We start from the raw sequence: 26,438 nt of genomic DNA on the forward strand, positions 1-26,438 counted from the left end.
CAGCAGGGTACACCGAAACAGGGAACTGCCGCCGCTCAGCAGGGTCAGGCGTCAGGTGACGCAGGGACTCGAACTTGCTTGGTGTTGGCCGAGGAGCTGGGCAGCGAAGACTCAGGCTGAGGAGCAGACTTGAAGCTGACAGGGTGGCGTCTAGACTGGCTTGGTTTCTTTCCCAGAAGCATGGAAGTCTGACGGAGATATGGAGGACCTCCCAGGGCCAGGCAAGTTCCTAGGAATGGGTCAATACTTAGTCAAAGCTAAAATAATGTAATTTATATTGTCTTTAGACTTTTGCACTGTCTTTATGATTATGATTAGGTAGGGAGGGAGTGGACAAGCCGGGAGAGAGATGCAGCTGTTGATCAGAGAAATTAACAGAAAGCCTGTGAATGTCTTCTCTGTGCTTCCCGACCACAAAGAGATAAAAAAAACATTGCAACAATGAATACTTTTTTAGTTTATTTGTCATGCTTTTCTAAATAATATGTAATAAGTGTTCACAAGCTTTTATCACAAGATTCACTCAAAGTCAAATGTTCTGACATCAAGTTCTTCTTCCATACTTGATAAAACTGATTTGTTAACATGTTTTACATTGTTGGTAGTACATATATAAGAGAATATTTTAGTAAACTACAATTTTTATACACCTTGATTTTATTACATAACAGTATAATCTAACAGTGAACCTGCTGTTTTACAGCTTGTCTGAGGGACCTGCTGCTCGGTCCTGAAGCTCCGGTTTGATGAGATGTTCCTGGACCAGACTCTCCTCACACACACAATCAGAGGAGAAGCAGCATCAGTGTCAGGATGACCTCTGTGACCTGAGAGCTCCATTACCTGTTGACACAACTTCAGTATACAGGAAACCCTTTACTCTGATGGAGGACATAATATGGACAGTTAATATCGAAGTTATGTCTTTGCTACATTTTTTCAATATGTGTACAAATTTATATTTCAATTTCCTTGTCTATGAATTAGGTGCGTAACTTTTAAGGAGGGTGTTTGTCATTTTTAAATTGAGAATTAATGATCTTGTAGTTTTAAATATAAATATAACATGTACATGTACAAATACATTATGTAATTACAATGTGATACAGGTGATATGGAAAAATCATGAATAGAAGATACTACACGAAGTAAATACTGATTGTAAGCAACACAACACATTTTTCTGGTTCACAGTCAAACTTTATCAGTGTTGACAGATGACAATATGAGCATAAATATAAATATGGCAATAACTGTCTGACAAGTAAAACCATCCAATATAATCTTATTCTTACGTTTATCAGGTGTAATTCTACCCCAAATAATTACCTGAAAAATCATTGCCACAGCCTGATAGTCATTGTGTTACATACTCTGCTACATGTAGCTACATCCTAACAACTGAGCTCTGTATCTCCTCACAACAAATCTTCTTCACTGGGCTTCCCTCCTCGACTCCTCTGTCCTCTGTCCTCTGTCCTCGATCACTTGACCCAAATATCGATAGAGATACGCCATGTTGAAGGATGTCCCAATTCCTTAAATGCGTTCTAATCACATTTGTCATTCTTCTGTGGTATGCATTTAATTAAAATTGTAAGACAAGAGTGCAGCAACAATTTCAAACATAACCATAATGAAAGTTTAATTTAGCCTAGCATTTCTATTATTCTTATTCGTCTTCTTATTATTATATATTCTCTTTTTTATTAAAATGTAAATTTCAGGCAGGAAAACAAATACAAGACCTACAATAATAGATTGATAACATGAATAAAAAGAGATGGATGAAATAATTTCAATAAAGATGTAAAAACTCAATTATACAGGGTCTAAAAGGATTTGTTTTGAGTGAAGCCCAGGGACAGGTGACACGGCTGTGCACACGTCATAAGTAAAGGACGTCGTTTAAAAGTGACGCTCGAGTGAACGAGGATATCCCGTTTTATAACTGAGGTTTCCTCTTTCCTCACATCATCCTCGCATCTTTCGCGAGCTTCTTACGAGGCCCGAGCTAAAACGCGATGAAGAAACGCAAGTGAAGGAAACAAGGAGGCGAATTAAGTATTGGGATGAACCCCGGCACAAATACTTTGACCTTTTCCCACAATCCACCGGGGGCGACTGAAGGCGCATTTTGCAGCCCATGCATGTCAACAAGGAGGAAAGGAAGAGGCTCGGCTTCAATTAAAAACTGATGCATGAATATAATATCACGCTGGTTTTTGTGTGACAATACGTGTGTCTTTCATTCCTCTGCTTAACGTCCTTGAACATTTATTAACACCGAGATGGCTCCGTTCAGTTTAATGACATCGAGTGTTAGCTGGTTGGCTAAGTCCTTCAGTGTTTTCTCCTGCACAAACACTCTTGCAAGGTAGCTATGCTAAAGTTACTTTACCGTATTAGCTAGTGTTAGCTAAAGTTGTTGCAAAGCTATGTTAGCAAGCTAGCTTTAGCTTGCTCTCTAGTCAATCCTCAAAACTGTAAGAACATTTATATCAATTAAATAAAATGTATATACTATGATGGAAGATGTGGTTAGGAAAGGATAACGCTAGCATTAACTTTTTAGGATAAGTTAGTGGTAAATAAAAAGATGAGTACATTACTCCATGACCCTCAGTTAACATGGTAAGAGCGAATATTGTTATTGAATAACCCGCCATAGCTACTTTTTGATGCGTTCATTTAAATAATAGTTCCAATTTATTAGAGTGGTGGGGCTTTGGTTGTGAGGAACGTTTAGGGTTGTATTATCTTACAGGAATATAGGGCCTTTGTGTGTTAATAAGAAGGACGGCTATTTAAACCACATTCAAAATGGATTCATTACATTGAAAGTAACGCACGTAGGTTAGGGCTAGACCTTGAGGAATAGTTTTTTTTTAACACGTGCAGCAGTTAAGCCTCTTGCAGTTTAATGCTGTCTGGCGTTTTTTTAGAGTATGACTTGAGGCCATAATATACAGATAGTCCAGTAAGGAATACTTCATGTGAATAAAACCGCTCTCTCGGTGTTGCTTCGGTCAGTGAGATATATGCTGAATTAATTAGTTAACAACGAGATATTTAGTGCTGCAACTAAATTATTTTAGTTTCTTTGAGTTATTGATTAATTGTGTAGTCAAAAAATAGTGTAAAAAACACCACCACTTCCCGAGCCTAACGAGACGTCTTTAAATGTCGTTTTGTTTGACCAAAGGTCAATGAATACACGATTATCAAAACAGTTTATGATTTATTTTGCCAATCATCTATTTTATTAATTCCCTTTGTTTCAGCCTTGAATATGTTCAAACTATTGTGTACTGTTACTCATGAGTAGGTACCACTAAATTGCCAGTTTTCTTTAATTGAGTTTTGTTTAAAGTTCTCTCCTTTAGAAAGAATGGATGCTAGGATGTTCTCTGCATTACATCATATTTGTGTGCGCGTGCGTCCGTGCTTACATGCTGTAGGTGTACCAGTGTCCTCCCAACTGCATACGTCAACCCAGTGAAATGTCTGACCTCTCAGGCCAGCGGGCCTCCAAAGAGACCTCTGAACGGATACCTGAGATATGTTTTGCAACAGCAGCCAGCCATGTACAGACGCATCCCAGGTAAATCTGAAACACTTGATACTTCTTTAGAAGTAAGCTAAAGGAATTGATTTCATAAACTTTACATAGCAGTAACAGCTCATAGTACAATAATCAGTGTGAAATAAGCTTATTAAAATCACATTAAAATGTAATGTTAGAGCACAGTTTGAGTTTCTTCTATTGTAAATAATGGACTCAAATGCTACAGTTCTAATGATCATCATATAATTGTTGCCCTCAGAAATCAAAACGGTGGATATCATCAGGAAGATCGCCCAGCAGTGGAGAATGTTGAGTCCAGAACAGAAACAGGTATTTACTTGTTAACCAGTATAAACTCATGCCTTTTTTCAAGTTTTTAATAGTGCCTTGAGTTCATTGTTCATTGGTAAGGCAGTGGATGTGGTAGTGGTAAATCCTTTCTTTGATACTGACTAAGTGTAAAACACATACACTTTATCTTGTGTTGTCATACAGTTGTTGTGAATAAAGTTTTTGTTGCTCCCTTGTAGCCTTTTCAGGAAGCCTCTCTGCGGGCCAGGGAGCAGTTTAAGGTGGACTTCCAGCGCTACCAGGCTCTGCTGACCCCAGCACAGCTCCAGCAACAAGCCCTTGAGAAGAGGCAGAGGATGGCCAAGAGGAAGGCCATCTGCAAAAAGAGGGTAGGAGAGATAGTAGAACAAGGAAAGGCTGTGGCTTTGTCAAGAGCTTCAAGATCTTTTTTCATGTGCTCTTTGAAACGCATGTTAGGCTTGATTCTCAAACAATCTAGAAGTTTGACTTTGTTGGCAGTATTTTGTCCTGCGTCCCACCAGCCCTCAAACTAGCAAGCAGTGTGTCAGCCAGGACAGAGCATTGCAGGATGTCAGTAATCTGAATACTTAACCCTGTTACATCAACTGTTGTCGTGTGTGTGTGTGTGTGTGTGTGTGTGTGTGTGTGTGTGTGTGTGTGTGTGTGTGTGTGTGTGTGTGTGTGTGTGTGTGTGTGTGTGTGTGTGTGTGTGTGTGTGTGTGTGTGTGTGTGTGTTCCAGGAGTTGACAGAGCTGGGGAAGCCCAAGCGTAATCGTTCTCCGTTCAACATTTATGTATCAGAGCACTTTCAGGAGGCCAGAGGAACTACTACACCGGTCAGTAACAGTGAACTTTCTACATATAAAAATGAACTTTCTCTACTGGGAGATAAACACTTAATGTTAAATTAATATTCTCTTCACTGTATCTATGTGATGTGCATCATGGCTGCCAATTTACAGAGTTGCCATGATTATTTGTCATATAGACAATCCTAAAGTAGGTTGCTGTCTACATCTAATGCAGCTCCTCAAAGTATAAAATCACCTATAATAGTGTTGATATTCTTTCATCAGTCTTTGTGACGGTCACTTCCACACTGACAAGCTTTTTAGGCATCTAACCTTATACGAAACCATTCCCTCTCTTTTACCTCTCACAGTATATAGATTTAAGGAGTCATAGTGCCATCTTGTGGTGAAAACAACTATTTTGTTTTGACTGGCAGAAATGTCTTCTTCACTCAGGCTGAAGAACTTCCACACCGACAACATGGTGTGTGTGTGTGTGACTGTACGATGTGTGCAACATAAAACCATCACGCGGAACATGTGTGTAAATTTGACCTGCAAAAATAATGAGACTAAGTAACCAGTGTATCTTAAGTATGACATGCAACAAAGGTCCCCGGCTGGAATAACATTCAGCTGGGATACAGTTGTGGTCAAAAGTTTACATACACTTGTAGAGAACATGCATGTCATGACAGTCTTGTGTTTCCAATCATTACTACAACTTTTATTGTTCTGTGACTGAGTGATTGGAGAACATACTCCTTCTTCATAAAAACATTCATGTAGTTTTGTTCTTTTATGAATTTATTGTGGATCTACTGAACATGTGACCAAATCTGCTGGGTCAAAAATAAACATTCAGCGACATGAATTATTCATTTTGGTATTGTAGAAAGTTGGGCCTGTGAGCCCATTTAAATAGTGTTCATTTGATACAATCATTAGACTCAGCCACAAACGCTACAATGGGAAAGTCAAAGGAGCGCAGCACGGATCTGAAAAAGTGGATCATTGACTTGAAAAAGTCAGGAAAGTCACTTGGAGCCATTTCAAAGCAGCTACAGGTCCCAAGATCAACTGTGCAAACAATTGTTTGTAAGTATAAAGTGCATGGCACAGTTGTGTCACCTCCACGATCAGGAACAAAACGCAAGCTGCTGCAGAGAGAAAATTGGTCATGATTCAACCTAGAACCAACAAAAAGCAGATCTGCTATGAACTAGAAGCTGCTGGAACACAGGTGTGAGTGTCCACAGTCAAACCTGTTTTACATCGGGCATGTCTGAGAGGCTGCCGTGCAAGAAGAAGGCCTTGCTCCAGAAGTGGCACCTTAAGGCTCGACTGAAGTTTGCTGCTGATCACATGGACGAAGAAAATGCCTTCTGGAGGAAAGTTCTGTGATCAGATGAAACACAAGTGTAGCCGTTTGGCCACAATGACCAGAAATATGTTTGATGGAGAGAAGGTGAGGCCTTTAACCCTAAGAACACCATGCCTACCGTCAAGCATGGTGGTGGTAGTATTATGCTCTGGGCCTGTTTTGCTGCCAATGGAACTGGTGCTTTACAGAAAGTAAATGGAATAATGAAGAATTAAGAATTACCTCCAAATTCTTCAGGAGAACCTAAAATCATCAGCCAGATGGTTGGGTCTTGGGCGCAGTTGGGTGTTCCAACAGGACAATGACCCCAAACACACATCTAAAGGGGTAAAGGAAGGTTAAATCAAGCTAGAATGAATGTTTTAGAATGGCCTTCACAAAGTCCTGACTTAATGTGGGATGTGGTAGTCTAGTGGTACACCTTCCAAACAAAACACTAGAAGGTCGGGAGTTCAATACCAGGCTGCCACCATACCCATACACCATACCCTGAGCAAGGTATTTAACCCTGAGTTGCTCCAGGGAGACTGTCCCTGTACTTAGTTCAATGTAAGTCGTTCTGGATAAGAGCGTCTGCTAAATGTAATGTAATGTAACTTAAACCCATCGAGAACATGTGGACAGTGCTGAAGAAACAAGTCCATGTCAGAAAGCCAACAAATTTGGTCACAAACCAGCTGATTTGGTCACATTTTCAGTAGATCCACAATAAATTCATATAAGAACAAAACTACATGAATGTTTTTGTGACAAAGGAGTATGTTCTCCAATCACTCAGTCACAGAACAATAAAAGTTGTATAAATGATTGGAAACTCAAGACTGCCATGACATGCATGTTCTCTACAAGTGTATGTAAACGTTTGACCACAACTGTACATGTGATTCTGTGCTTGTATTGCAAAAGAGAATTTCCAGTGCTTTTCACAATAGTCATTGATATGTCTGTCAATGTTCATTCAGGCAAAGATGAAGTCACTGGTGGAAGACTGGAGGAATCGGTTGAGTCATCAGAAAAAGGTTGGTCAATCATTACATTGTATTCTTATAGTTAATAACACATTCATGTGAACCATGAATTTTTAGTGCTGTACAGTATTCAGATCTCCTCTGTTCCAAATCTCAGGTCTATACACAGCTGGCAGAGGACGACAAAATTCGCTATAAGAATGAGATGACGTCGTGGGAGGACCACATGATGGAGATTGGACGAGAAGACCTGATCCGAGAGCAGACCCTGTCTAACAAGAAAAAAGTTTCTGCTAAAACTTCAGAGGTCAAGAAAGAAACAAAGAAGGCTAAAGCTAAAGTAGTGAAGAATACCACTCCCACAGTAAAGTAAAAAACAACCCGGAAGTCAACAAAAAGTAGCTCTGCGAAAACTGTCAGAACTACTAAGAAGACATAACATGTGTTTTTCTACTGAGTGGAAGAACAGAGTGTTCATGACTACTGAAGACAGACCCAGGACTCTGCTCTGATTGTTTTTCACTCTAACTGAAAAGTTCCCAGTTGTCATGAATGCTTCTTAGTTCAACAGGGGAAACGCTTTTACAGCATTCAGACAGATCAAGATCATTTCACAATAACCCACTATGACCTGTGTTCAATGACAACCAAAACACATAAACCCTGAAAGCAGATGTGACTCAAACATTACATTGCATTTCATTTAGATGACGCTATTGTCCAAATACACACAATGGCCTTTATTGGTTGGTTGAATCCCCCCGAAAGATGAGTGTGATTGTTCCAGGCTAAGAAAGTGAATTACTTGGTGAAATATATAAGGATTTCAGAAGCTTAGATGTGTGAGTAAAGCGTTAAAGTGAGTGTAGGAGGCATGGATACGGTAGATGATTTTCTGTCTGCAATGTGTAAAGGGTTTCATAGCCTTGAGTGTAACCACAATACACTTCCAGGGGAATATAAAGGTAACTGTTGCAGCCCCTAAAAAACCCACACTTTTTCTATTTTCTGTATTTCATAAAGAGTTTAAATGCAAAGGATAAGTGGTGTTATTCTGTATTTGCCAACAAATCCATGAAAGGTCCAAAATGAACATTTGTTAATCCGTCTCTATATACCTGCTCTATCTGTGTCTCTCAGGCATACATATTTAAAAGCACCTCAGACATAAAGTTTCATTATAAAAAACAAGGCTCAGTAAGTTCCTAACACAGCTGGTCACTAGTTTTTAGCAAACAGGAGGAAATAGTGAATTTGTAGGAGACCATTTTCACTGGCGGATTAATTCACATGTCACCCACTCGTGGTTATTTGTGGCAGTGGGATTCAGTCAAAATAAGTAAGCAAGTTTCTTCTTTTAGAGAAGTGCTATTGGTTGCAAATGTGCAGACACCACTTCCTCTGAAGGTTACCCATGAATGCAACCTGTCTGAATTTTTTGTCGATGTAGCACAACCTCAAACTGTGAAGTACTGCCATTTGTCATTTATGGCATACGTATTGACTGACATTTTATTTTTTCCAAATTATACATTGTTCCAGTTGAGTTTAATATGAGATGCTTTTTATTAACTGCTGTAAAAAAAATTAAGCTTGTTGTGGTTCATAATAAAATGAGCTTTCCCCCACAGCGCCTTCATCCAAATGATTATGTTCTGGTAGCTTAACGGATCATGTAGTTTGTTCAGACTTCACCGTAACAAGTCAGTCATGAACAGCTCAGTTATGCGTCACAAAACAACCTTCCTTTATGTTTATGAAAACTAGTTCAGTGCCCGTTCATGATGTGCTCGTGCTGCTGCTTCAAAGTGAGTGCACGTGTTCACGGTAGCAACACATCATGAGTGCAAAAGCGGCCATGAAAATGTTATGGCCTCAATACAGTCAAAGCCCATTAAATGTGTATGATCCAGGTTTGATGAACACTTTGGAATTATGTCGAAGTGGCCTTAAACATAACGGTACGGATAAACATGCAACGTGTTTAATAACACACACATCATTTATATAACCTGTAATAATTTTATTTGGTGAAAAGGCGATAATTAGAGAGAAAATAGAAATAAGGTCTATGCTCCTCACCATGGGCGCCTGGTTACGTTTTAAAATGGGGAAACAAAGTTGAAAAGATGGCCGGGGTGTCCGGAGGTTGGCCCCCAGAAAAATTGTCATTTAAAACTAAACTCTTGGAATAAGTGAAGAAACAGCCGCATTCTGTTAATGAAAAGTGTGTCAGTATCACAGTGATATTTGTGTTTTGGTAAAACAGCGCATCAGTAACCGTTCAGGCAGAGAGTGGTACTGCATCACGGGACACAGCGAGAGGCTTTCACATCAAAATGATAATAATTTCAGATGAAGAAAAGCTGCTAAAATCAGGAAGACACCACAGTAACTTTAGAAAGTGCTGTGTTGAAGTGGTGTCCCTTTCAGAAGAGAAGAGAATACCTGGATAGAATTGAAATAATACTTCAACACATGATCTTTGGTGTATGTGGAGTATGTGTTTGTTGAATAACAGAAGATGTTTGGACAGATTCAGAAAGAGATGGTGAATTCATCGGTACATTTGGTCGGTAATTAGAGCAGCGTTGTTATTTCCTTATTTTTAACAGAGATTTGCTGATACAGACACCAGCTCAGAGCAAGACAGGCTTCTGCTGCCACAAGAGCCGCTGACTGAGATGACTTACATTACAATGTTACACACACACACACACACACACACACACACTTTTATTAAGACTCTGAGGTTTATGTAGTTCTATTGTTTTGAACGCTCAACTGAAAATTAAAAAAAAAATGATTATATGAAACTGTAATGAAAGGATTTTGGCAATAGATGGAGATTTGGAATCTGGTCTGCAAATAATATAAATACTTATACATTAATGTTTAACTCTGCCAACTTTAACCTGGGATTAGCATCATCTGGATTTACAGCTGCTGTTAAACTACTCTATGAAGCTGATGCGTAAGAGACATGCACAATTAAATGTTGTTGAGGGAGCAAAAAAACATGCAGGTTCACAAACAGACAAAGCATGTATTATTATTATTATTATTATTATTAATTGATAATACCGACAATACTAATAAGTGTTTACTACAAAAGTTACAAATACCAGCTGTACCTTTTTTATTTAACCAGAACAGTCCCTTAAAATCTCTTTTTCGGAGGAGACCTGACCAAGAAAGCATGCCATTACAAATTTACAAAAAAATATAATATAAAGCATGTCAAAAACAGACAATTAAAAATAGAGCATGTTACATAATACAAAATACATTTTAGGAATAGCAATTGCACTCAGTTACACAGATCTTTTCCCCAGGGAGATGAAATCATTAAGCTGTCGTGTGTTCTGAAGGTTATTCCAAGACCAAAATAAGAGAAAGCTGTTCTACCAAGTTCTGAGCTCTGGGTACCTGCAAGAGCCGCATCTAGTGGAGAGAAAACCACAACAGTGCAATCAGTGCAGCTACTGGATGAGCAGCCCAGCAATGTACATTTGCTTTGCACCAAAAAACATTAGACACATGGTGACAGGTCTGGGGGGGTTAATGAAGGAGCAGTTATCTCATTTTATGTTCCACTGAAACATATGAAAGTTTAGTTATCAAAGCATCTGTGAGTTATAATGACAGTCACTCAGTGGTTTTGTTGGACCAAAGTCTGTAACTTCGGCCACTTGATAACAACATCTGTCTCTGTTCAAAGATGGTCTCTGATGTCAGATGTGAATGTCCTCCTTGGTCTTTCTCTGGCCGTCGACTAACTCAGCATGCAGCTGGGGGTGTCCTTTGCTGGTGTCCTGTCAGTCTCCAGCTCACCATCATGTTCTGCTGGTGCATGTACAACTGACAGAGTGTGAGAAGTCACTTATCTGTCGATGGGTAATCTGTGCTCCGGTAACATCTACAACTGAGTCCTTGTGGATCAGTAGATTGAGTCTGACACAATGTTTTAATTTGTATCTTTCCAAAAACCACGTCTCCTCTGGCAGTGTGTCAACATCTTTGACAGTTTGTTTTGCTGTCACAGGATGTTCAAAATGTACTAAACTAAAACATAGCATAAACATGATTAAAAACAGGTTTGAGGGTAACCTACATAGCTGCCTTAAAAACCTCAAAATAGAGGCATGAAGAATATACATTAGACTACCTGTAATCTTCTCCTCAGTGATCATCAGATCAGCAATCCTACACAATACTAACAATTTGTGTCAAAGAGTCTGTGACTTTCAGCTCTGTTGGGCTTCTATGCAGGGTCCTTGTTGCTGCTGTGGTGCAGCTTGTCTCAGTAACGCCTGGAAGTCAGGAGATAAGACCAGTTTGTGGTGGACGTTTCCTAACACCATCATGTCTCCAGTTCGACCATCAGATAGACGCACAGACACCAGTTGCTGCAGAAGAAAGAAGGAAAGATAATTTCTATATTAATAGTGACAGAGTGGCTTTGCTTTTCTAATCATATATTGACTCAGCTATTGCAAAAGTTAAGTGTTCAGTTCTGTCCAGTAGATTGCATTTTGCAACTAATTATATGGTTCCATCTTGTGAAGGGCTCATTGCATTGATGAAATATGGTCTCAAAAACAAATAAAATGCAAGTCTCCTTGAAAAAGAAATTGAAATTCCTTTATTTACATGGCAATATTCATTAAAATGACCAGATATTGTCCCGTGTTGGTAATTTAAAAAAAGGTCAACTCTACTCGGGAATATATTTATATTCCAATTCTTTGGAGACAGGTCGATTTTTTTGTTGCGAGTCTGATACCAGGAGTGCCAATTAACAAGTGCAAATTTGCAATAGTTGCAACCATGTATGCCCATGAATCCACACGTTCATGCATTCACACACACAAACAAACACAATCTTAAACCTGAGCTCCATGCTAAATTTCAACCTCCAAGGGCAAAGACTGTGGCCGCCAAAGAGTGGGAACATTTAACATCCGACCGACAGAGAGCTGCTAGTAGAAGCTAAAAACGTTATTCAAGATCCTTTCAACAAGATTAATACTTTTCAGATGGGGATTAGAAAACGTAAAAAAATCCAATTTTTGTAACGAGGATAAGGGAGATGTGATTCATTTTGGGTTTGTCCCCATTGTATTTCGTATGTGCCTACAAACAATAATATTTGGTGATTGAAGAAGCCAAAGTTCTCTTAATTACCGTTGTACTATTGGCTAAAATAATACATTTTGATGTGAAAACGAAAGAAAGTTTGACTCTGTGAGTCTCCTACACTCAGTGAAAACGAGGAAGACAGTCTCACGTTGATTACAAAACGGACAATTATTAAAAACTGCAGTAGTAATAACAGAGATGAAGGAATTTGAGGCGATAACATCATGTAAAATCCTCCACTGAAGGTCGGCAGTCCGCTTTTTGAGGGGAGGTTTGTATAAAATCCTCCACTGTGGGCCCGGTCCGCTTTCTCCACCTAGTCTGTTGCTCCACACAGTGGAGGGTCTGCTGCACAGGCCTTTTCTGTTGATGCTTTTTACACAGTTCGCATAGAAAGTAGTTTTGTCTGATAAGCTGATAAAACAATGCTGCTACTGGTTTACCATCTACGTAACATTGCAAAAATAAGACACATCCTGTCTCTAAATGATGCAGAAAAACTAGTCCATGCATTTGTTACTTCAAGGCTGGATTACTGCAACTCATTGTTATCAGGTTGTCCCAAAAAGTCGCTTAAGACTCTTCAGTTGATCCAAAATGCAGCGGCACGTGTATTGACAAGAACAAGGAAACGGGATCATATTACTCCTGTATTAGCTGCTCTGCACTGGCTCCCGGTAAAATACAGAATAGAATTTAAAATCCTTCTCTTGACTTACAAAGCAATTAATGGTCAGGCTCCAGCATATCTTAAAGATCTCATAGTACCATATAAACCAACTAGAGCATTACGCTCCCAGACTGCAGGGTTACTGGTGGTTCCTAGAGTCTCTAAGAGTACAATGGGAGCCAGAGCCTTTGTGATATTGGGCTATACAAATAAATTTGATTTGATAAAAACAGACCCTGTAGATTGCAGTGTATTTTCCTGAGGAGAGGTTCAAGGGAGAGCGCACACAGCATTCCTGGCAGAGCACAGCCCTGCCAGACCCCTCTACACATTTTAAACTGTCTACCATGGACCTGCCGGGCACAAAGTAGGTCTAACTCACAGCTCGCCTTCTTATCTGGCTTGGTTCAGTTATTTCATGCCCTGTGTCTGAGAGGAGTGAGTGGATTACCCTCTTCTGTCCGTTCTTTTTCTCTAGACCGAAGAAGAAGCTAGAGGGAGCATCCATTTCTGTGGCGTTTTGAAACCGGGACCGGACCAGTGCATCCTGTACTTTAACGTCTAGCAGGTTGGCTAAAGCCATTTTCTTGACTTTGAGGATTTCAATATATCCTCGATCTCTTGTGGACTCACTGATTTTTCTAGTTCCACTATATTACCCTCCATGTCTTTCATCTGATCTGGTGATGTCTTGTGGGACATTGAGGGTGTGCTGTTGACAAAGCATTTTTAATTCAGCCTTACCATGGTCCCACCACTGTCTAAGACTAAAATCACCTTTCCTCTGTCTAAAAACACTCCAGAAATAAATAAGGACCTGCCTAAAGTTTTTATTTAAAAGTTAAAACAGAGTTAAAATGCCAATATGCACTTTTTGATTGATCTGCAGCGATTGTTGGAGTGTACACATTTATAAAAACAGCTGTAAAAAGGTCAAACAGTGCTTTAACTAAAAGCAAACTCCTCTCAATGAAATGCTCGACCACCAGTGAGACTAGAGTAAAAGACTTGGAGAAGAGTAAGCCCACTCCTCCACAGAGAAGTGTTGTGGCTTAAAATGACTTCCCCTTCCCACTCTCTCCTCCAGTCTATCTCATTAAAACTGTCGCTGTGCGTTTCAGTTTCATATATTTGTGCCCACTCTGAAAGTATCCATCACTACAGATATGTTAAAAGCAAAAAAACAAAAACATCATTAATGTTTATTTATTAATTTTTTTTACCACAAGTTTCTTTAATCTATAATACTCTTGGTCAGTGACTCTCTGAGTCTGGCTGAGGTATTAAAAACGACCAAATCTGGAAAGTAAGACGTATAAATTTTTTTCTTCTGGCTGTTACTTAAATTAAAACCACTGCTGTCCGAAAACACTCTTCCTCACTAAGACTCTCGTCCCTGCCTTCTCACAGTCTGTCCCTCTTCCCCAACTTTACTGTTTTTAGCATCACTGGATGCTTTCTTTGACTTGTTTCTTCTGCGTTTGGTAGCAGGTTTTTACTGTGCTGTGTCCAGTGCTGCTGCTGCCTCCTTTGCATGCACCTTTTCTCCCTCCTTTTTATTTCTTTCGACCTCACTTCCTCCTACTTCACCTAGAATATCTTGATCATCATTTTTTCCCCCATTATTATCCTCCACACCAATTAAATTAACACCACATATCTTGTGCACCAGGCCGGACACCGAAGCTGTGCGGCGTGGCGCGTGGATCACCGCGGAGACCACACCAAAAGTCAACTAAATCAAACTATCAACACTAAATTAAGTTAAATTAACACCCATTATCAACAAAAAATAGAGAGAGAGAGCGAGAGAGAGAGAGAGAGAGAGCGAGAGAGACACAATAATCTGAAAAGTAACTACTAGTAACTAAAGGTATCAAATAAATGTAGTGGTAAAATATTTGCTTCTGATCTGTAGTTAAGTATAAAGTTAAATAAAATGGAAGTACTCAAGTAAAGTACAAGTACACTGCACCTCAAAACTGTACAGTACATGAGTACTTTGTTACTTTCCATTGTTTCAGCTATGTAAAAGCTATTTATCAGTATTAACTCCACATACTCCTACCATCTATGTGTGATTGCCTAAAGTTTGTTCTTTTGAACAAGCAGTAGAAGTAGAAGAGCACCCTGTGATCTTCTCACAGTTAGCGCCTTTGGGGAATCTAACAGTTTACTCTGCCTCGTATAATACGTTATATGGCACACACACACACACACACACACACACACACACACACACACACACACACACAGTACCTGCAGGAAGGAGAATGCCGCTCCCTCAGAGACGTCCATGACAATGTGACCCAGCTTCAGCTCCATCTTTCCTGACTTCCTGATCTGCAGTTTACCCAAAAGTCCTTCTGGGAGTTGTGACAGCACAGGACAGCCCTCCTTCATCGCTGCCTCCTGAGGACAGGCACATATACAAAACCTGTTAATAACTGGCTGATACTAGCATTTTTGGATAGAAAAGGCTGCTATGTTGTACAGTATTAAATATCTGTAAATTAGACTTTTTTTATGCCAAAATATATAAACAAAAATGTATGCATGTACCACGGCCCCGGGTAGACCACCACACCAAGAAAAAGTCTATTGCCCAACACTGTGTGCAATTATCAATGGCTTGTGCAATATTCACTTTTTATAACTTTTGCAATTACCAGTGTCATGTGCAATATTCACTCCTACACATTTTTTTCCAATGACTGTACTTATATTACGGTTACTGTATTTTATTCTATTTAATTGTTACTCGCCACTTTACTCTCTTGCTCTTTGCTTTGTAAATTTCGCCGTTGTGGGACAAATAAAGGATTTCTGATTCTGAAGTCTGAAACCGCTTAATATCAAACTTATACAGTCCTATTACAACACTTTGGATATACACGGCTCTGTTCTGCCACATTGTGAAAACCTTTTCACTGGTGCATTGGGGTTTTCCTTTTCTGCACCAGTTGGTTATATTAGGGATTGGTGTGTAGTGGAGTACACATTCTCTTCACTACACATTCATGGAGATGTGTAGTGAAGAGAGTATAGCTGGGAATACAGCAGCACAATGCAGTTTAGTGTCAAGTACCACAAATAAAATGTCATCCTCTACTCACTTGTGCTTGTAGATGTGGAGGCCTCTTGTCTGCAGGCTTGCCTTCCTTCTTGGCAGGTTTCTCTGCCGTAGATCCTAGAGAGGGGTCCACCTTCTGTCCAGTAGCTCTGCCTGGCATACTGTCAGGTAACTGCATAAAGAAGAGCTCTTCTCTGCCAGACAGGCTAAGATCCTGCAGCAGCTCCACTACAGATGGCTGCTCTGGTTTGGGCAGATCTGTTCTGCTGGAGCCTGCTCTACAGGACGGAGGTCTGAACACAGGAGGGTTCTCCAAACCTGCCAACATGACAACCACAAAAGATTCAACACAAGAATGGACTGCAACACATTACTTATTGATCATGCACAGCCTTAAGGTGCCCGAGAGGGGGGGAGGTGCAAACTCAGATCTGACGGACCACAAGCTAACGACTAAAGACAATGGACAACCGACTAAGAGTATGAAATGAGGTGAGAAGGTCTGCAAGAACAGCCGAGGCCTAAAGATTCACTAGACCCGAATAAAGTGTTTGGAGGGAGAGGGAGCGACACAACACACAGGTATCTTATCTGGTGGCATCAGCTTGCCGAGGACGTCCACAAGTGGCTAGAAGCAACAGCGCAGAAGATGTGGATCGTAGGCTTCAGACAATTACAACAATTGTCGTCAAACTAGCTGTGGAAAGGTTTGGAGCAGTGGAGAGGAGGCCAGCCAGAACAACCTTCACCATGAACAAAAGAGCAGCATAAATCCACAAGATCCCTCAAGAAGCAGTACAAAGAGGCCAGCAAGGATTAACATCCTCCCCTTGACTGAGATGCGAACCATTCTGAGAAAGAAGCATTTGACCATCTGTAGAGCTGAGTGTCAAAGAAGACGTCGGAAAGAAAGAGTCAGAAAGCGAGCATCCTTGCTAGCCATCCCCTTTGGCTTCACCAAACAAACTGCTAGGACAGAAGCGCAGCAGGAGGTTGGCTTGCTCTTAGGAGGAGATTGATCAGCACATCCAGACCACCTATAGCAGGGGTGGGCAATTTATTTTTACAAGGGGCCACATGAGAAACCCGAGCTGTGTTGGAGGTCCGAATCAACAATAGATTTAACTTAATTCTGCTCAATATTAATTTTCTCCCATTGTAAAAAGCAGTACATTATATATTTTGATTAGCTGCTACTGGTAATCAAAAGAATAAGGATATTCTCTTCCAATAAATATATGAAATTGTGGAGTGAGTCAAATAGGAAAATACTCCTAGAGAAGTAATAAACAGTAAAATCAATCATTACATCATTATTATTCACAAACCAATACTGAAAAGGTGTTTTACAGTATGTAAAGATAAGCAATGAATCAACTTTATACAAAAAGCAATAAGTGCTTTTGATGTTTTTCAGTTCACTTTACTTGTTCAGTGAGAAAAATCCAGTCTGTCTTGGGCTTGAACAAGTGCACTGAAATCTGGTTTAATGTCTGAGGTGGATATGCGCAGGACAGCTGACAGGTGATCATCAGTGATAGAGGATCTGTGTCTGGATTTGTTGAACTTCATCACTGAGAATGTCTGTTCACATATGTAGGTAGATCCAAAGAGGACCAGAATCTTCTGAGCATGTCTCCTCATGTGTGGAAAGTTCTCCTCTTTCAGGGAAAAGTAAAACTCAGGCAGTGAGACTGACCTAAAGTGCTCTGACAGAAGTGTGTCAGACTGCAGGTCAATGAGTTCAAGCTGAACATCACTGGGTGTATCATCCACATTGCATGTAAATGGGGAAAAATCATGAGCATTTCATTCTCAACTGTTTTAAAGTCTTGAAATCCCCTCCAAAACTCACCATGCAGTGCTTCTAACATGGATGAGTTCCTGTGGAGGTGATCAGCTGATGGTGTGGCTTCCTTCAGTGTTGGCAAGTGGGTGAAAATGTTGTCCTCCATTTGGCTTGAGAGAAGCTGCAACTTTCTCATGAAAGCCTTCACTGCGCTGTACAAAAAGGCCCTTGCATTACAGTTTGACATTTAATTCATTCATTAGTGCAGTCACATCTACAGCAAAACCAAGGTCTGCCATCCAGTCTGCATCTGAAAGCTCTGGGACGTCTTTTCCTTTCTTCACACAGAAGTCTTGAATCTCAGCTCTCAGGTCCCACACTCTTTGCCCAGGCTGAGCCACCTGACAGCGGCGTGGTAGCCTATGTCACGATGTTCAGTCTCATTTTCCTCCAAAAGTGCAACAAACTGTCTGTGATTCAATGCTCTTGCCCTGATGAATTTAACTATTTTAGTTACAACATCAACAACCTGGTTAATTTTTAGAACTGACTTACACAACACTTCCTGAATTTCTGTTCAGGGTTAATTTATGTCACTTCATACTGCATTCTCTTCAAAAGTCCAAAATTGTTCCCCGTCAGATTGGATCCGTTGTCACGCCTGCCAGCTTGTCCCATTTCAGTCCCAACTTGTCCACACATGCATTTACCTCCGTGAACAAATCACTCCCTGTTGTTGTCCCTTTCATTTCATTTCATGCCTGCCAGCTCCTCCGTGATTTTGAAGTCCTTAGTTATCCCACGTAGGAAGATGAGTAGCTGGGCAGTGTCACTCACGTACATCGCAGCTCTCAAAAAGTCCTCGTTGGTTTTGCAGTTTAGCTAGCAAAGCACCCGACTCCTTTTCCCGCTCTTCATCAGACAAGTTCTTGAACGGCGACTCAAATTGTAATCCTTGAACACAGCGACCTGCACATCACAAACTAAGAACACGGCTTTACCGTTCACTTCTGTAAATAAATACTTAGCAGTCCATGTCTTCTTGAAAACGCGGCATTCTGTATCAATCTTTCTTATTTTGGCGTGAGCGGACATTTTGAGGACTAACCGGCCAGCATCACTTGTAGCTGTTCGCGCGATGCACATACATAAATAAAGAAAAACAGCACCCTTTTCAAAATAATAGCAACACAGTTAGAAAGTTATTTACACCATGCACGCAATACAATGGTGTTGCTTTTATTTTGAAAAGGATGCTGTTAAAAAAATATATATATACTTTTTCATATCTGTTATAATTTACGATTGTCAGGGACAGGGCCGGATGTGGCCCGTGGGCCGTACAATGGCCAGGTCTGACCTATAGTGACCCCAACAGATAGCAGGGGCTGGGCCAGTGCAACATCCTGATAGAACCCCCTCCACCAGTCAAGGAGTTTGATAGAAAAGAGCCACTCCTGACAGAGGTCTAGGACATTGTGAAGAGAGCAAAAGCCAACTCAGGTACTGGCCAGAGTGAAGCCCCTTACCAGGTCTACAAGAACTATTCCTCATACCTAAAACGGCTGTGGAAGATCCTGAATGTCAACTGGAGGAGTGAGAAAGTGGCGCAGTAGGGATGATTCGCTGAAGGAGTCTGGATTCCAAAAGAAGAGTCCAAGAAAATCGTCTAGTTCAGGATCGTCTTGGTGGCTGACCAACTTCCTCTCCAGCAATGGTTACATCAACACCTCAGTGCAAAAGGGAGGCTTGTCTGGAATCCAGAAGTGTCTAGAGCACCTGGGTGTGCTGACCCAGCTCCTTAGATAGAGAAGCCAAAGAGAGCAAATGAGACCTGACAGTGCTCTGGCTTGACCCGGCCAACAGCTACAACTCCATACCGCACAAGCTGATCCAGACAGTCATGGTCAGGCATCATGTGCCAGGCCAAGTGGCAGATCTCAACCTGGATTACTACAACCTGTTCAGTATGAGAGTCTCAGCAGGGTCAGTAACATCAGAGTAACACAGACTAGTGGTTGGGATCATCACAGGCTGTACCATCTCCTTTTGATCCCTTTGAACATGATTGTCAAGTCAACAATGCGTGACCACTTGTGATTGGTTTATGCAAATAAACACGTACATCATTTCTGTTTCCATGGACTAAATGCATTGTTGTTTTTAATCTGGCAGGAGGCAGCAATGCGCTTCTGGTATCTATTCAACCGGAAATTAAAAAAAGAAGAAATCAAAACAGACCTGGTCTATTCCTTGGTGTGTTCCAGGCAAAGCAAATCCCGCAATGTAATACTGTATATCTCTATCCATCCTCAATCCACTTTTCCTGTTGTTTTTGCCCGTTATCGCACTTTAATATTACACCCTTGGCACGCAAATGAGTCCGTACTTCCACTTGTGGCCCAGGTGTGAACAGGGCCTCAGTCTCTGTCAGGAGGGTTGTGAGCTCAGGGATAGTCTATAACAAGTTTGCTGAGACACACCACCGAAATAAAATGCATATTGCTGCAATAAATGGTAAAAACCTTGATGTGAGTGTCCTGACTAAAATAACAGGCTTGTATTGTGACTGTTAGTGGTGAGACAGTAGCATTAGTAGTAGCCAGAGATGGTTTTCTCACATGTGCTGGTTGTCAGTGTTTGACTCTTATTGGACTGACACAGAGGCAGCTGGATGGGTTTCAGCTTGGCATCGTTCCTCAGACCTGGATCATCTATGAACTGTAAGTACAACATATAACATTAGTTATGACCAATGATTAGATGATTGTGATTACTATGGATGATAGTATAAATGAAAACTCACTAACTCACCAGTGGGTCAGTCATTACAAACTAATGCTGTGCAGCTAAACATTGTGCGAAACCACATAACTTTTTTTTCCTGCTTGCAGGGGCGACAGGAAGCAGCCAATTAAACTCCATACAAAACAACTGTCCACTTCTCTGTCTTCAAGGTCTAGAAAGAAACATTATTGGGTCAGTTTTGTCACGGTCAATCAGAGTGTTGTGCACAGTTAACTTCTTAGATGTGAATAAGCCAATGTGAAATAAGCCATGCCTTTCTAGAAAATTAAACACTTACTCTAAACTGAAAAACTGAGGCAAAGCATGCAGTTTGGGGCCCTGACTTGACTGTATGATAGGATGTCAATACTCTTATACTGTATTAACAATGGATCAAATGACTATCTCAAAAGTGAAAGGTGTCTGTCAGTTGTAGATATTTTTCTCAGGAGGTCACGTGATCAGCTGGACAAGGTGGCAGCATAGATTGAACCGGCTTAACCCAGTGTTGCTAATTCTGTTAGTTTATATCGTTGAGACAACTTATTTTAAAATATTTTAGCCAATGTCTAAATCGAGCAAATAATCGTATAATCGGATTTTTATGATACTGTGAAGTAAATTACTCCTGATTGTATTAATCCACACTTGAAAGACTATCATATGTATTTGTCTACCTCAATCAATATGTATTTCTGCACTATTAATGTATGTTCTGCACTGAATGTATTACAAGCACAATATTGAATGTAAACACAGTAGGAACATTTCCCCTTTAAGAGAACAGGTCAACAACCACCACTCCCTGTCTCTGCTGACGGAGGAGCGTGATGGCGCCAACGGTGACCAATGAGGAGAAAGACGATGCCTACTCCATGTATTAGATTAGATGTTTATGCGCCATTGTACACACTCTGAGCGGACCCGTCAGACAGCAACCTGGGTGTTTCCATTCAGTCTGTGGAAACGGTGATGTGATTAGTGTCCTCAACTGAGAATATTCTCTATGTTTGATTTATCATGTTAATAAATATATCAATTTAACTAGAAGATTGCCGTTTTGATTCGACATTCAAGCTCCGAGTTCTTCATCTTTCAATACCTTAACACAAAAAATGCTAGAATTAATCATCCGATCTCTGTTCATGACACTCACCACCAGGTGGCGCTATACGCGGATGATATTCTGGTTTTCATGTAAAGTCCGACTCAATCTATGCCTGAATTATTATCTATTTGTGAAGAGTTTGGTTGTCTCTCTGGCTTTGCTATTGATTGGTCTAAATTTGCCCTCTTGCCCCTAAATGAGACGGCTAGAATGCTTCAATTTGCTAAATGCTAAATTTGCTAAAATGATGGTTGCGGTTTGATGGAAGCCTCCTAATTCCCTCACCTTCAGACACTGGGTCTTTGCATCTCTGGATGTTGTTTATCTAGAGTTATCGTCTGCCTGAATAAATAGGACAAGTGACACTAATGTAAACAATTGGCGCTTTGCAGTTGATTCCTTCAAAGATCTTTTAGAATGATTTCTCCCTTTCCCTAATCCACAGTCTTCCATATTGCAACCTAGCATTTCCCTGTGTGTGCATGTGTGCATGTGTTAGTGATGGTATACAATCTTGTCTGATAGCGCTGATTGAGTGCTGGCACCCATCAGCGAACACCTGACGTGTGTGTGTGTGTGTGTGTGTGTGTGTGTGTGTGTGTGTGTGTATTGGTCTGTGAGTGTTTATATGTCTGGGAGGGAGGGTTGGGTTTGTTTTATTTGGTTTTAACTTTTTTTGATTTGTCTGTTATTATTTTTAGCTTACTAAGAGTCAGTTAGCATGCTTCAGTAAATATCTCTGCAACACAACACATAACCAAAAAACAGTGGTCAATGTTGCAGTGTATTTTTGTATTTATTTATAACAGCCTGTATTTTTTACTTTTTTATTATGTATAATTTACAGCCTGTATCTCCTTATTTGTATTTGTACTTACTTTTTAATGGAGGGAAGGGGGGGGGGGGGGGGGGGGGGGGGGCAGATGTGCAATGTCATATGTCTTTTAAGCTATTGGATGCCTAAATTTCCCTCGGGATCAATAAAGTATCTATCTATCTCTCTCTATCTATCTCTCTATCTATAGACATCTTTGACATGACGTCAACACTGGTACCTCTTCACATTCTGTTGATAATGTTAGTTCATTGTTTTTAATGTTTCAAATTGTGCCGTATCCTACACATTGCAGCTTTAAAACAATAGTCAGGTTACCATTCACCGTTTTTGATAGCTGTAATTGTTCCTCTTGTTAATACGGACTGTGAAAAGATTTATATGCTTCCAACTTAAGGACAAAATCCACAGACCTCGCTTCATTCAAAAATGTTTTCAAAAGTTTGTATGAAGCTAATATAAAGCTTCAGCAGTCTGAGTTAGACAAATCAAGTGGTATCTACCAAAACAAAATATTTTTAGTACCAAATTCAATCTTTGTGTCTCCACAGACAATGTTTCCTTGCTTAGCGGTAGTGGATAGATAGATAACACAAAAATGGAATACTGTACAAAAACACTAACTGTGGAAGATACCTACTCGATGTGACTTAGTCAGGCTGTTAAACTTTAGTAGAAACAATTACAGCAAGAAACATTTTCATATGGGCACCTATTGATTTAAGACAAACTGGAATTGTGAATCTATCCTTTAAGGTACAGCAGCTTGAAGGAAGTACTCACATCATCCCTTTGTAGTTTACTGAGTATCTCATCGTCATCCTCCTCTGAGTCGTTCCTCTCTTTCTTCACCAGTTTAGACACAGGAGAGTTGGTGGAGTCGTGCAGATCTGTAGCACCACGCCAGCCTGTACAGAGAGACAGTCTGATTATGAGGGAAGAAGTCCATCTGTAGTGGATCTGTTACGATCCTCTGGTGTGCATGCAATAAAAAAGAAAGGATATTAAAGACAAGAAAAAGAAAGAAGCAGAAAAAGCTGTGCACCTGTTTTGCGTACGGTGTCGGCAGGACCCTGCTCAAAAATGGAGTGAGACTGGATCGTCTGAGGCCTCTCTCTCCTCCTCCCTCTGTTCTCCCTCCTCCTCTCATCCCTCTCTCTTCTCTCTTTTTTTGGAGCCACACGGATCTCTTCCTTTAACCTGGGGTAGAATTGGACATGATATTTATAACCATGATACCCTTCATACTAAAAGAACAAAATATTAAATGCTTGAAAACTTCCATTATTAAACAGCAGAAATGATCTTGTTGATGGCCACTCACTCATCTTTGCTTTTCCTTACTGCGTTGACATTTGGCTCAAAGGTTTTCTTTGGAAAAACAGAACAGAGAGAAATATAAAACATTGTTAGTACCAAGTATTTCTTTTTTTGGATTCAAAACAAAAAGGTGCTGCAAAAACATGATTATTCATTTAATATGCTATACATTCTTTTCTAGCTGCCAGATTCAATATTACAGGACTATGACTTATGTTGCATGTTAGTGATACCGATTTTTCTTTCCAACTAGAATAACTTTTTTTTATATTGTGAGCCTCCTATTAGCAGCAGCATTAAGCAACCATCAAACCAAATAAGTGTTTTTACTGAGACCCTGACCACCTGTGAAAGAAGGAAATGTGTTCTCTCAACGTGTAAACAGTGTCACATTATCATTTAATCCAGTATGAAAGAACAAACTATTATGGTCTTGAAACAGGCTCTGCGTATCTCCCAGCAGCATGTAGCTAAATCAGGTGCCTCTCAGCTCAAGGACAGCTAACTTCCAGGGGAAAAGAAGGGACTGGATTGATTGATTGATTTGGAGCCTTTAATTGTGCAAACAGTCTACCGATTAAACACTTCTGTGTCTTCATCGGAGTCAAAAAGATGGCCTTCAACTATGGACCAGTCTGCCTGGGGGAGTCTAAAACTGTAGGCACTATTACATGAACAAAATCTAAAGAAACATCTTTTTTAACATTGTTTTTTCCTTGAGTACATCTGTACCTCACAATTATTGTATCTTGTCTTTTGTAATAATTTATCCTTGTTACATTACTTTATATAAAGCACTTTGTATTGCATTTATGCATGAATTGTGCTACAGATACCAAGTTTAATACAATTATTCCAGGACAGATTTGTGTGGCTATGCATTATTTTTGGGGATACATAACATGATCCTAAACGGTCAGTAGTCTATGTGGTGATATGCGATGAGACTGGAACTGTGGAACAGGTTCATTAGCATGCCTGACAACAGACTTACCCTACTGAGCAAATATTTGAATGGGATTGTTTTAAAAAAACAACCACCTACCCTTGAACAGCAGGGAGCTTTCAGAGTTCTCTCCCATGTTTGGTTTGCAGCCTAGCCATATATTGCAGTGTAGAGTATGGAAATACTTTAGCGCGATATTAATTTAATATTTTTTATTTTATTCAATTGGATTCTCGACTTGTAGGCAAATTGTAACTTTTATATTAAGTGAAAAGTTATTTCGGTGTCTATCTATCATACAATAGAATGCTGTACATGTTACCACCCCTTTGGTGTGTCATTCATTACCTTTGTTTTTTTGAAGACTCCCCCCAGGGTCAGGTCCCTGGTTCTCAGGGACGTCAGTCTTCCAGGAGGAGCGGGGGAGGACAGACACCTGACCCGGCCTGGAAGTCCTTTGCCCGCGGTGAAACTCAGTCCGGTCCCGCTGCTGATGCCGGAGGAGCCGGGAACACTTGCTTTATCCCCAGAGTCACTCATATTGTGTTATATGATCTTCCTTTTAATATTCTATTGTTTAGTGGCTGTAAGTAAGGCTTGTGACATAAAAAAGCATCCTGTTTTATTGTAAACATAATTAATAACGTTACGCTTTTATTTTGGAATTAAAACCGTCTCATCGGAGTGACTTTACTGTATTGCTTACGCGTCTGTGTGTTAGCATTTATCTCTGTCCAACAAAAATATCCCGGAAACAGTTCATGAACACAGTTTAAACTAAGCACGGGTCCAGACACAGACAACTTAACAACGACGCACCCTCCATTTTGTTTGCTCGCGATATTAAAACAGACTGCACCAAAATGCTAAACTACACTCACGAAGACAAAAATGTTTCAGTTTTTGCAAACCGGAATACAATTGGTTATTAGTAGCTAGACTAGTTATATTCGGTCGCCCTGCGATGCACAGTATCCTTCCTGACGGCTGCATACAAACAAGAGTTCTTCGACACATCTTCTTTGTAGTAACCAGAGGAGTATCCTGTAGGTGGTTGCAGAAAATCATACAGTGCTGAGTAAAAACGTTACAAATCTTCAACTCGTGCCATTATTCTTGCAAATCCGTTTTGCCGCCGGTTTAACTTGACCAGTTTAATATAATCTTGGTGAATTTCCTCCCGTAGCCTACAACGATGCAATTGTTTTTCTTAAACTGTACTACACAGTTTGAACCACAAGATGGCGGTGTTTATCTGCTGTGAGTGAAACGTCACGTGTCGTCTGACAAGGTGGTCAAATAATAATAATAATAATAATAATAATAATAATAATAATAATAATAATAATAATAATAATCAGGGGCGTAGATAGACTCACAGAACGAGGGGTCCTTCTGATAAAGTCATTTTAGTAGATTCACAACTGTAGAACAAAAGATTCCTGCACACTGTCCTCTTCACTTGACTGCAGTCAGAGATCTTAAATGATGACGTTTCGGTACACATATCTTTATCAGATTATCTCACCACATAAGAGGAGAGAGCATTTTAAATACCCCTGTGGCCCAATCACTCATTGAATCAATATAAAATCATCATGGCTTCATAGACCTGAAATGTCTACATGAAAGAATATATAACCTCATCTACAAAATGTTTACATGTAGTTCCCAAAGCACAAAGTAAGTAACTCAAGAAGAGTTAACATTTTTTAATCAAGTATCATATATCATCTTGAAAATAT

General features: G+C 40.1%; 2 protein-coding genes across 2 annotated transcripts; one reads left to right on the top strand and one right to left on the bottom strand.

Moving 5' to 3' along the window:
* Nucleotides 1-1,938: 1,938 nt before the first annotated feature.
* On the top strand, nucleotides 1,939-8,651 carry tfam (transcription factor A, mitochondrial). The gene is made up of 7 exons (XM_029456876.1): nucleotides 1,939-2,377; nucleotides 3,462-3,604; nucleotides 3,828-3,898; nucleotides 4,099-4,248; nucleotides 4,621-4,716; nucleotides 7,018-7,074; nucleotides 7,181-8,651. Exons 1-7 carry the CDS (start codon nucleotides 2,292-2,294, stop codon nucleotides 7,394-7,396), a joined length of 819 nt encoding a protein of 272 aa, XP_029312736.1. The 5' UTR covers nucleotides 1,939-2,291; the 3' UTR covers nucleotides 7,397-8,651.
* A 1,496-nt stretch (nucleotides 8,652-10,147) lies between these two features.
* Nucleotides 10,148-25,903, bottom strand: LOC115024923 (DNA-directed RNA polymerase III subunit RPC4). Its single transcript, XM_029456787.1, has 8 exons — nucleotides 25,042-25,903; nucleotides 23,752-23,798; nucleotides 23,473-23,627; nucleotides 23,211-23,335; nucleotides 20,319-20,418; nucleotides 15,952-16,226; nucleotides 15,095-15,247; nucleotides 10,148-11,432 (listed from the first exon to the last, which is right to left on the bottom strand). Exons 1-8 carry the CDS (start codon nucleotides 25,231-25,233, stop codon nucleotides 11,271-11,273), a joined length of 1,209 nt encoding a protein of 402 aa, XP_029312647.1. The 5' UTR covers nucleotides 25,234-25,903; the 3' UTR covers nucleotides 10,148-11,270.
* Between the last annotated feature and the right edge of the window lie 535 nt (nucleotides 25,904-26,438).

This window comes from Cottoperca gobio, chromosome 19 (assembly GCF_900634415.1).
Source record: "Cottoperca gobio chromosome 19, fCotGob3.1, whole genome shotgun sequence".
Classification (NCBI taxonomy): domain Eukaryota; kingdom Metazoa; phylum Chordata; class Actinopteri; order Perciformes; family Bovichtidae; genus Cottoperca; species Cottoperca gobio.